At 36.9% G+C, this 12,784-nt stretch overlaps 1 protein-coding gene across 1 annotated transcript in view; it reads left to right on the forward strand.

Annotated features, from left to right (window-relative positions):
* The window catches only part of dst (dystonin), a 273,043-nt gene that overhangs the window by 58,381 nt on the left and 201,878 nt on the right, over positions 1–12,784 (forward strand). The window contains exon 6 of the mRNA XM_052150432.1: positions 9,775–9,864. Within this exon, the coding sequence (XP_052006392.1) occupies positions 9,775–9,864 (90 nt within the window). The remainder of the gene's footprint in view (positions 1–9,774; positions 9,865–12,784) is intronic.

Below are 12,784 nucleotides of genomic sequence, written 5' to 3' on the forward strand. Positions count from 1 at the left end.
TCATGACAACTGTTCCTCTCACCATCTCTAGTGAAGAGCGCGACAGCAAAACAGTGATGTGGACAACAGCTCTGATCTGAATATTGTTCTCTAGCACCAAACATGCATCATTTCTGCCCTGTCCCGCTCCGCACGCGTCGCCTCTTTTCCCTGCATGAGTGTAGACATGAAGCGCTGCATGAGTTAACGTGGTTTCAAAGCACCTTTTAGACATAACGTTTTTCCCTTCTAAATGTATCTTTATTAATCAGCATGTTACGAGCCTTTAATAATAAACAAATCCAATAAACAAATCTCACTTTAATGAAAATATACAAATGTTTTTTTAAATAAAATAAAAAAACGGTTTCTAAATGACACCCCTGAACCCACATTCAGCATCATTCCACAGTCGCAAGGTCTTCTATACCCCATACTTTTGTATCTGAAGCGAAAGAAATATAAAAAATATTTAATTTGAATGTAAAAATATTCCAACAAATACTGGACTGCTGTCACTATGCTTCAGAATAAACAGATGATCTTTTAACATTCATTTTCAATTGATAAACGGTAAAAGACGGTAAAATTGGTAAAAGATCCCACAGACCCCACTGCTTTGGCCGTCTCTGGACCCCCCTGCAGTTTTGTAGAGACTGTTTTGACCGTTTAGAATTTATTTTTTCTTCTATTCTTCCGTCAACTTTAAAATAAAAAAAAGAAAGTGCAATATGTAATGTATATCGTGATAAATATCGATATCGAACAATATGAAAAGATTATCGTGATAACAATTTTGGCCATATCGCCCAGCCCTAGGTAACCTCCTCGTGGTTACTCTCAATGGGGCGCGTGATGAGTTGTGTGTGTATGCCGCGGAGAATAGTGTGAAGCCTCCACACGCACTATGTCTCTGTGGTAATGCGCTCAACAAGCCACGTGATAAGATGCGCAGATTGACGTCTCAGATGCGGAGGCAACTGAGATTCGTCCTCTGCCACCCGGATTGAGGTAAGTCACTACGCCACCACAGGGACTTAAAGCGCATTGGGAATTGGACATTCCAAATTGGGAAGAAAAAAAAAGTATAACCACAAGACATAAAAGATATGCGTGAACATGACTTCATTACTATGATGCTATAATGTCAACAAACCCTAAAACTGGGCAGGGGATTTTCAGTTCCCAGCTTTTAGTGCTTTGCATGGTACTGGATTGAGAGAGTACATTTTAAAATTAACTGTAATTTGTATGTATTTCAATGCAAAATGAAACAAGAGACTTAGTGTTTCATTTTCTGTTATGTTGGGATTAAGAGGATTTTCTGTAATGTTACCGTTGTGGAGAAGAGTAAGGAGCTAATAGTTAGGTACATTACTACTGAAAAATCAGTGTGTATCAGTGTTTCCTGCACCTCTATTCAGCAGCGACACGGCAAGAGTTGTGAGCTTGCAGTCTGAATTCAATTTGATGAGATAAAAAGAATGAGTTCCGTGATTAACGCAAAAAACCATGTCTTTCACTTGCATTGTGCAGGGCTGAACAATCCATTGAAAAAAATTTAAATCAAGAAATGACCTTATAAACTGCAAAGAGCTGTGATCTAATCAAGCATGCTCTGCAGAGCTCTGTTCTGAGCGCACGTGAGGTGGTTCTGTCTGTGCTCCCTCCACGAATCATCTCATGCACAGAATAACGGATGTGTTGCATTCAATTGTATTTAAATTCACTTTAACTGGCCACTACAATTTACTATGCATTTCGTGCTGCAAGAGCTGAATTGTGTAGGAAACACTGGTGTGTATTGCTTTCGTATCAAGTAAATACTGAGGGATCACCTGTAAAATGACTGATTGGGATCTGTAAGCTCTCAGCAGCACCATACTTGTTATACAGTACAAAAAGATAAACAGTATATAAAACACGCTAATTTGTTTATTGCTAGCTAGCAACACATTGCAAGGTTCAATAGAGTTATTTGAAAAACAAAAAACAAAAAAAAACTTAAAGTTAGATTTACTCAATTAATTTAGGTTTTTGCTACACAAAGTATTTGAGTTAAGCCTACATTTTTATTTCATATGTTATAAACTCATTTTCATTGGGTGGAAACAATGTCCACAATTAAATTAAGTTGTACCAGAACATTCCATGATAATCAGAATATATTATTGTTTCTTTCATAAAGAAACAAACATTATAGATACTGTCAGCAATGTGTCATACTGGAGCCATGGTAACCCCGGTTACCATAATTATCTATTAATTTCTCTGGGAAAAATAAAGAGATTTCCACGAAATATTACTATTTTCAGAAAGAAAAATAATAGACTAGATAAGAGACGGACATGTACATGTCTGCGGAAGGGTGGCGGGTCCTCCATTCTGACATGAAACATTCACAATATATAGTCTTCAATCTCAGAACTCAATTTATTTTGATTATAGGTGTACTACTCATGTGCCAAGACTAATGTTTTAAGTATTTTCCCAAATTAGTCCTCCTAGGCAACAAATCTGCCAATCCAAGACAAGTAACAGCATGTCCGGTAGATTTTGAATCAACAGCAACTCATCTTGATTTTCCATTCATTTAAAGTGCAGTCACTAATATTTACCCCTAAAAAAATGAATTAATAGGTCTACTTTTGAAAAGTATTTAAAATCACACACACACACACACACACACACACACACACACACACACACACACACACACACACACACACACACACACACACAGTTGTGTTTCCATGTTTTATGGGGACTTTCCATAGACATAATGGTTTTTATACTGTACAAACTTTATATTCTATCCCCTAAACCTAACCCTACCCCTAAACCTAACCCTCACAGAAAACTTTCTGCATTTTTACCTTTTCAAAAAACATAATTTAGTATGATTTATACGCTGTTTTCCTCATGGGGACCGACAAAATGTCCCCACAAGGTCCAAAATTTCGGGTTTTACTATCCTTATGGGGACATTTGGTCCCCACAAAGTGATAAATACACGCACACACACACACACACACACACACACACACACACACACACACACACACACACACACACACACTCACACGTTGTGTTTCCATGTTTTATGGGGACTTTCCATAGACATAATGGTTTTTATACTGTACAAACTTTATATTCTATCCCCTAAACCTAACCCAACCCCTAAACCTAACCCTCACAGAAAACGTTCTGCATTTTTACATTTTCAAAAAACATAATTTAGTATGCTTTATAAGCTGTTTTCCTCATGGGGACCGACAAAATGTCCCCACAAGGTCAAAAATTTCGGGTTTTACTATCCTTATGGGGACATTTGGTCCCCACAAAGTGATAAATACACGCTCACACACACACAGACACACACACACACACACACACACACACACACCGATGAAGAATCCACTCATATCTAATAAAGTTGTTTCATTTGGTATGAAGCGGGTCATGGAGGCCTAACCCAATTCATTAACTTTGCTTTAGGACATCATACTAGTGGCTTTAGGAAGCCAGATAACCTGGATGAAAAAAACCAAGACAAGACACAACATGCCAAATAAATTTGGAACCTTGAAAATGATTATGGTTAACTTTGTGGATTACATTAATTCTGAATAAACATTTTAGGAGAGGCTTAATATTTATGGCACCTCTTGTCCATAAATTGTTTAATAGACTTCTTCTCTTTCTCAGTTTACTGATTGTAGGACGATTGCTCTTATTTTGTGAGCATTAGCATTAAGCTTGGTATAGATCTCATTAAAACTCATTTGGAATCTTTTTACAAGGCCTTCATTTATATTGTTACTTTTCAAATGCTTTTTATAGATTGCAATGTTTTAGCATTGTCCCACACCAGACTTGCAATTTTTAACAATGAGAATCTGTTATAAAAATACTAATTAATTATTGATTATTTCAACAAAGAGTGAAATAAACATAACCCATTTCAGTATTTATTGTGTGGAAATAATTTAAATTTTTACATACATATGACAATATCACTTGTTAGAGGAATATTTTTACTGGCCTTCATTTCCAAACATTGTATTGTGTTACAAGTTGTACAAAATTTTTTATTTTTTTAATGAAATGGTTTGGAAATATTTAATGCTTATGTTTAAAATGAAAGTAAAATACAGTGAATATATAATTTTTTAAATTAAAATAATTCAAAGTATGTACAATTCCACAAGGGGATTTCAAAGGCATTAACTGTTGAACTGATTCAGAGATTTAGAAAAAAATTATATGTGGAATAAAAAAACAATATTTTGGATCAGTTTTATTGAGCAGATTTCCAAATGAAATGCATGCGTGACATATATGACAACCGACATTACAACCTGCCCATTTGTTTTTTTTACATCTATATAGTTAAATGGATATACATTTGTAAACAACCAAAACATCCCCATTACTACTATATGTGCAAATTCATCAAACTCTGATGATTCATTCAGGATTAAATCAGAGACACTAATAAAACATCTCATACTAAGTGCAGAATGTATTACTTATTGATTTAATTTAATTGTATATTAAAAACTTTCATTATATACCCCAGCCCTATTGATTGAGAATGAGAATATCAGCTTTTTTTAGACAAAGTACAGAGCACAGGTTTCTTCCACAATTTTCCTGCATAATTTGTGGTCACCTACTACTATTTCTTAGTCCTAGCATTGACTAGCAGCACATAGTAAAGAATAAAAGACTGACCCAGAACTGCAGTTAGAAGATCTATTTTAGTCGTGCAGCTGTGGTCATTGGGGATTATGGACGAGAGGACCTGGGTGAAAGCAGGTCAGTAAGGCAGAGAGGTGACTTCAATGGCGTGGTATTCAGGGGGGTTAACAGGGCCAGCTACAGTGGTGGAAACTCTTCAGATAAGAGTTCTGTCATGCGTCTCAAAGGGCTTTAGTGATTATTGAAGGGAATGATGCATGTGTATGTGAGGCTTTCAACACAGCGTGAGGGGTAATTCATTGTGGAATGATAAAATGATCAATTTAATGATTCTGGTTCAGATTCCATTAATGATTCTTTTCATATTTGTGACAAAGAAATATTTGGAAATAAGAAATGCATGTGACTTTGGTGACATTTTTGCAAAAGGAAACGATGTAGCTCTGAAGTGAAATATCCACTGTGTGTTCCCGCCTCCTCCTTGCCCGTCCTTTATCAGTTACATATTACTACATTGAATATTACATATTATTTTCAGTTGTAGTATATTTCTGTTGTTATTTCTTCATTTTCACGTATCTAGTTAAATTGAGATTTTATTTTGCCGGAAACCCAAATTAAGCAATTCACACCTCCGGATATCAGTTTACTATGTGGCTTAAATGTGGTCATTAAACCACAAAAGTCTGCTATTCAATTACGTTAATATATAGTCTGCATGTGCTGCATGCTTCAAGCTTAATGCTCTCTCTGCTGCCTGTAATCTTACAAACATGACTGGACTCCACGACTCCGTCCATGTTTTCCACATCAAGGAAATCATAGGGCTATCCTCGTACCCCAGTCGTTTGCGTCGCAATTCAGCTTTCATGCAAATTTATCATGCTTTAACAAGCTTGTAAAAGGAGGTGGCTATGTAAACGGAAACATTCAAATGTATTGCAATCACTAGTCATGCGCTATAGTAAAAGGCTGAAAGACAGGAATCATGATTTGACCTAATATGAGTATCACACTTCAAAAGAATACAATTTAATTAAATAAATGCAGGCAACTGAGGTACGCAAAACTTATTAATAATGCAAAGGAAAAACATTTCCATTTTTAGTACATCATTGTCATGTAAACGTACCCTCAGTTGCCTCCGTGTCTGGGGCATGTCTCACACATCTTATCACGTGGCTTGTTGAGCACGTTACCGCGGATACATAGCACATTTGGAGGCTTCACACTATTCTCTTCGGCATTCACGCACAACTCACCACACGCCCCACCAAGAGCAAGTACCACATTATAGCGACCACGAGGAGGTTACCCTTGTGAATTTTACCCTCCCTAGCAACTGGGCCGATATGGCTGCTTAGGAGACCTGGCTGGAGTCACTCAGCACACCCTGGATTTGATCTCGCGACCAGGGGTGGTAGTCAGCATCAATACTTGCTGAGCTACCCAGACCCCCTTGCTAGCATTTCTTTTAATAGACACCAGTATCTTGCAGTCTCTGTCATAAAATGGTTGGATCTGGTCTTTTGTCTTTAGAAGGATAAACCACAGTGGGGGAGTGGTTTATCTCTGTATATCTTTGGTGTTTATTGTCATTAGTCACTGGATAATGATTCACTTTGAAATGATCCCCTGCAAGTCACAAAGGAATTGTCATACATTCTCCTCTTGCATTGTAACATGGGACTGATAAGATGACGCAAGTGGTTCTATGCACGTTGTATAATTAAAAACAAAAATAAATATTTGAAATAGGTCTCATAGATTTTTTTTTGTCATTTGAGTAAATTATGTGCAAAGTGTGGACATCTTTACTCAGAGAAGACCATGCCAGAAGCACACTTTAGCTTACTACTTGGTCTACTCTATTTACTCTAAAATCATGTCAGGCAATTTTCATAATTGGTAGGCTATTATTAGTTCTTGATTTTTACAGTTGGTGTGATGAAGCTTACCCCTTAGAGGACAGGGAGGGAATTTATTGTCTGAAATTTTTTGCATTCCTTGAAAGTAATAGTTCAAACAAAATTATAATTCTCTCATCATTTACTCACCCTCATGCTGTCTCCAACTTGTATGACTTTCTTTCTTCTGTGGAACATAAATGAAGATTTTCATGCAAGAAGGTGATTCACGGTGCCCTCGCTGCTTGAGAAACGAATCAGCCAAGGTCAAAATTCTGAATATCAACAAATTGATCCATCTCGAAATTATCGGAATTCGTCTGTCAAGGTTCACCAAACTTGAACTCCACACAAATTATGTGAGGGGAAATTCTTTGCCACCGGAAATCCATCGCACAAAATTCATGATCGTGCGGAATCTCATTGAGATGACCATTTCGCTGTACAAAAGTAAATGTGACCGCGGCTTAAGAGAAAAGACCAATATAGTTCAATTCTTGTTTTAAAAAAAAAAAGAAAACATCCATAGTATCTTGGATGTATGCTAGTAAAGAAGATAAAAAAAAAATCTTAATCAGTATACATTAAAATAGGATCAGTCATTTCCACTAATCACTGGTCTACCTAGAGAATATTCAAAATTCTTGTCAATTTTGGGGGGCATATAGAATGAGTGTAAGGGAAAGGAGGCGAAAGTAGAATCCAAATGCAGGAAGTTTATTTACAATCAACATACAAATCCAAAACACAAGGCATTGACGTAATTGTTGAAGCAGGTAAAGTAGTTGTTAACAGGTAATCAGTCCAATTTAGGCAAACTGAGCAAAACCGTAATCCAGAAATTGGTAATCCAGTAAAATAGGCACAATGGACATAACAAGTAGGCAATGAAACAGCCAATGAGACTAACGCTTGGTAAGGCAGTGAAACTGGCAATACTGGAAGAGCATGGTTATTTATATGGTTCAAACAGGAAGTAACCGTAAAAGAAACGGTACAGTGTCAGTATTCGGGAGGGGCTCCCTCTGGTGGTCGGCTGAAGGGATATCAGCCTCATTTGTTACAATGAGGCTAATCGTGGGGTTTTATTAAATAGAAATTGCAATTCGTCATCAGAAATTCAATCATGTTCTAGTTGAGGCAGATTTTTTCACACCTCAGACTGGAAAACAACTCTCGAAATAGGCAGAAAAATATGTAAATAGGTGGGTGGGTATTGTTTGCGAGAAGAGGGAAAACAGGAGGAGGCCAAGAGCTTCTTCCAAACACACAATTAGAGATGGCTGAACTTCACATTATGTGTGGAGATGATAACAAGAGTTTGTTGCTGTAAAATAATCTTGGGACAAAAAGTGTGAAGAGTTGAGGCAATAGAACAGTTCGCAAATCTGTAAAAGGTTTTGGCTATTTTGTTCAAACTTTTAAGAATGAGTTGAGAACAGCACTCAGACATTACCATCAAAACCAGCGCTGCTTTAAGACTTTACTATAATTCATAGATATTTATTCTTACATGAAGTGTTTCAGGTTTAATTCAACTTAAACTCTGCTTACATTGTTTGTGGCATAATGTTAATTTGTATTTTTCTTAAGAATAAAATCATGTTCAGTAGGGCACATGCAATGAAAGTAAACAGGTCCGATACGCAAAACATATACACACTGTTGTTAACAGTATAGCCACAATACTTTAACACGACTCTAGTGTGATCAAAAATAGAGTTGACATGACTTTGAGTTTTCGGTTTAAATCATTGTCTTCTTTTTCTAAATAAGCCGTCATGTTATACTTTTTATGTTCAGACGCATGGCAAGAAGACACGATTGGCGCCGTCTAAACATAGCAGCCTCCACAAATACACCTGGAATACACCACTGCTTCATGTTTGAAGCACGCAGCGGCCAGCCAACAAACATGCTTGCTTCCGTGTGGTTATGGAGTGCACTGTGGTCCATTCTGATGTGTGATTTCTATCTTTTTATGTCCATGATCCGACACATGGAGATAAGGGATGGAATCAGCGCTTCCTATAACAGTCCTCCCTCATAAACGGAGGGCATAACTGCAGCCAATAAATGCTTGTGCTGGTCCAGTTATGGACTGCGGTGTTAAAGTCTGCTCTTATGTCTTTTAACATGCTGTTGAAGTCTCACGCCTGCGGAACAGCGGTTACATCCATGAGTTTGAATATTCCACTGTGGCTGTAATGTGAACTCAGGCATGAGGCAGCACTGTGATTGGATGGAACTGTTCCTTCTGATAAATAATGTAAAGAAAGCGATTTTGCTATTTTTGGACTAATTTGAACCCTTGATCTTAGAGCGACTTAAGTTTAAACCCCACTTTAAGAGCTCTCTCTATTGTTGGACATTGTTTATGTAGTGGCTATGATGATGAGATCCAGCTTTTGACACTTAGGTCAATTGTAAAACTCATACACAACTATTACAAAATGTGCAGACATTCACTGAATCTCAAGAGGGCAACACACATTGTTTTTTCATGGGTCTATTCTAAATTCATTTGTAATTTTTCCCCTTAAAGTTGATCACTAAATGACTTTCAAGGACAAGATTTTACTCAACCGTATATTAACTTTTCCTTGATGGATGGATGGATCTTTGTCTCTCTCCACTGGCTGCCGGTTCATGCACATATTAAATTCAAGGCTCTGATGCTGGCATACAAAACAGTCATTGGGTCTGCTCCAGCATACCTAAAAACATTTATGCAGATCTACACTCCTGCCAGAAGCCTGCGGTCGGCTAATGAACGCCGCCTTGTTGTACCAACACAAAGAGGCACCAAAACACTTTCCCAGACTCTCAGTTTCATCGTACCATGTTGGTGGAATGACCTTCCCAACTCCCTCCATGAAGCTCACTCTCTATCTTCAAAAAACGGCTAAAAACACATCTTTTCCTTGAGCACTTAAACAGTCACTAAAAAAAAGAAAAATTCTTGTTGCACTTAAAATCTGTTTTGAGTACTATTCTGATGCTAGTAAAACTTTGTAGTATGGCACTTTTCGTACAAATGTCTCCTTAAGATGATTCGCTTATGTTTTCCTCTTTTGTAAGTTGCTTTGGATAAAAGCGTCTGCCATATGAATAAATGTAAATGTAAATGAATGGATGGATAATTATATTTTTTACCTTACGCTCTCTTCTCACTCTGTTGCAGGTACGAAAGCATGTGAATGACTTGTATGAGGATTTGCGAGATGGACATAACCTGATCTCCCTTCTGGAGGTGTTGTCTGGTGAGACACTGGTGAGCATTGTTCTGGTCTTCACTTTCATAGTCTCGTAGTCTGAAACATTCTTGAGAAGTGTGTAAAACATTTAAGCAGTCTTGAAGCGGAATACTTGAACACACGTACAGTCAGTTCATGCTGCAACCTCACTTTTTAAAGGGGTATCTTAGATTCACCATCCAGTCCACATTTGTATGTGCATATGTTTGTGTTACTAATGAAGCAGGCCAATTAAACATGCAACATTTGCACACTGATGAGCTTTGCTAATCTAATGGTTCAAATGTATGGTTATTTGCACACTACTGTACATTCATTCATAGTCAATACAAGCAGTATTTCCACTTCAATCAGTTTTACATGAAGAAATCATCCTTTAACTCTGATCCTCTTTGTTTCTTGCCTGTTCTGCTGTAAAATTATATATTTCTATCATAATGTGTTGTAATGAGAGGTGTGTATTGTGTTACAATACTTTGGAGGAATACATCTTTCTCACTCTTTGTGTTGTGAAAGCTCAAATTATTTCACAGGTCTGGTATTCCTGGTGATGTATTTCAAAAAGATACTATGAAAGTATAATTAGAACTATATGCTATAGTATTCCTAAAATAATATTGTGTTTATATATATATACATATATATATATATATATATATACTGGCAGGCAAAAGTTTGTTCTAATGTACAGATTTTACTGTTTCGGAGGAAATTTGTACTTTAATTCACCAAAGTGACACTCAACTGATCACAAAGTATAGTCAGGACATTACTGATGTAAAAAAACAGCACCATCACTATTTGAAAAAAGTCATTTTTGTTCAAATCTAGACAGACCCCATTTCCAGCAGCATCACTCCAACATCTTATGCTTGAGTAATCATACTAAATTGATCATTTGGTACTAGAAAATCACTTGCCATTATATCAAACACAGTTTAAAGATATTTGGTTCATTAAATGAAGCTTAATATTGTCTTTGTGTTTGTTTTTGAGTTGCCACAGTATGCAATAGACTGGCATGTCTTAAGGTCAATATTAGGTCAAAAATGGCAATAAAGAAACAGCTTTCTCTAGAAACTCGTCAGTCAATCATTGTTTTGAGGAATGAAGGCGATACAATGATTGAAATTGACAAAAAAACTGAAGATTTCATACAAAGGTGTACACTACAGTCTTCAAAGACAAAGCACAACTGTCTCTAACAAGGACAGAAAGAGATGTGGAAGGCCAGATGTACAACTAAACAAGAGGATAAGTACATCAGAGTCTCTAGTTTGAGAAACAGACACCTCACATGTCCTCAGCTGACAGCTTCATTGAATTCTACCCGCTCAACACCAGTTTCATGTACAACAGTAAAGAGAAGACTCAGGGGTAAGGGCCTTATGGGAAGAATTGCAAAGAAAAAGACACTTTTGAAATAGAAAAACAAAAAGAAAATGTTCGAGTGGGCAAAGAAACACAGACATTGGACAACAGATCATTGGAAAAGAGTGTTATGGATCTTAACCACATTGAGCTTTTGTGGGATCAGCTAGACTGTAAGGTGCTTGAGAAGTGCCAGACAAGACAGACACATCTATGGCAAGTACTACAGGAAGTGTGGGGTGAAATGTCATCTGAGTATCTGGACAAACTGACAGCTAGAATAACAAGGATCTGCAAAGCTGTCAACGAGGATTTTTTGATGAGAACTCTTAGAAGTAGTTTAAGAAGTTCTGAAAAATTTTTTTCAAATTGTTATAGTAATTTTTCACATCAGTAATGTCCTGACTATACATTGTGATCAGCTGAATGCCACTTTGGTGAATAAAATTACCAATTTCTTGGTGTTGTCATTAATATAGCATTGTTCAATTGTTTCACCCTTTTAAAAAACAAGATGGATATGGAAAAAAAATTATTTCATTATTTATTTTAATATTGGTCACACCTCACGCACCGAATAAGATGAACAGTATGTTACCTAAACTGGTGATTGATTTCTTACAAAATGAAAACCGTATTACCAAATATATATTATGATAATGATTTTTTTTTGAGATAGGTATCTGAACAATTAATTACTTTTAAGGTGGATCAAATCATTTTCAATGACATTACAGTTGCATTTAAAATCAGTTCAAATAAAATTAATTCAGTTCAATTTAAATCAAACAAATTAGTCAGTTAAAATCAAATCAGTTGAAATAAAAATCAAATCAAGACCATTCAAATGAAATCAAATCAAATCAGTTCAAATCAAATATTTTTATAACCTAAATCAAATTAATTCAATTAAAATCAATTCAAATAAAATAAAATAAATTCAGAATTCAGTTCAGTTCAAAACAAACAAATTTAAATAAAATCCAACAAATCAGTTCAGTTCAAATCAAAAATCAAATCAAGGCCATTCAAATAAAATGAAATTAAATTAGTTCAAATCAAATAATTTAAAATCAAATCAGTTGTCACGAACCCCGCTCCTCTGCGCCATCTCCGCTTCCTCGAGCACGCACACATGCACTCCGCGAGCATGCTCGCTTCCCGCTCCCTCGCTCCGCCCCTTGAGCTCGTACGCTCTTTTTCCTCCCTCGGGCTTCCACACCCGGTTTTGCTATTACGAGCTCTCGCTCGTAAACTATCTCCCCCCTCTGACTCACATGCCCGCTTCAGCCAGAACATTATGACCACCTGCACTCACGCGCTTCCAATCCCCACACATTAGTGACACCTGCACTCGTCTCATCACTGATATTCGTTACACCCGCACCGCTCGTTAGTTCCCCTATTTAACTCACTATCCTTTCGTTTGTTTGGGATTGGTTATTGTGTTTAGTTTCCCGCATCTTTGCCCCCCGCTAGTCTCGTCTAGTTTTGCCTCCTCTTGTCTTCCTCTTAGCTTGCCAGCTCCTCTTGTTCCCCTGTCTTTTACTCCCTCTAGTCCCCTCT

This window comes from Xyrauchen texanus, chromosome 20 (assembly GCF_025860055.1).
Source record: "Xyrauchen texanus isolate HMW12.3.18 chromosome 20, RBS_HiC_50CHRs, whole genome shotgun sequence".
In the NCBI taxonomy this organism is placed as follows: domain Eukaryota; kingdom Metazoa; phylum Chordata; class Actinopteri; order Cypriniformes; family Catostomidae; genus Xyrauchen; species Xyrauchen texanus.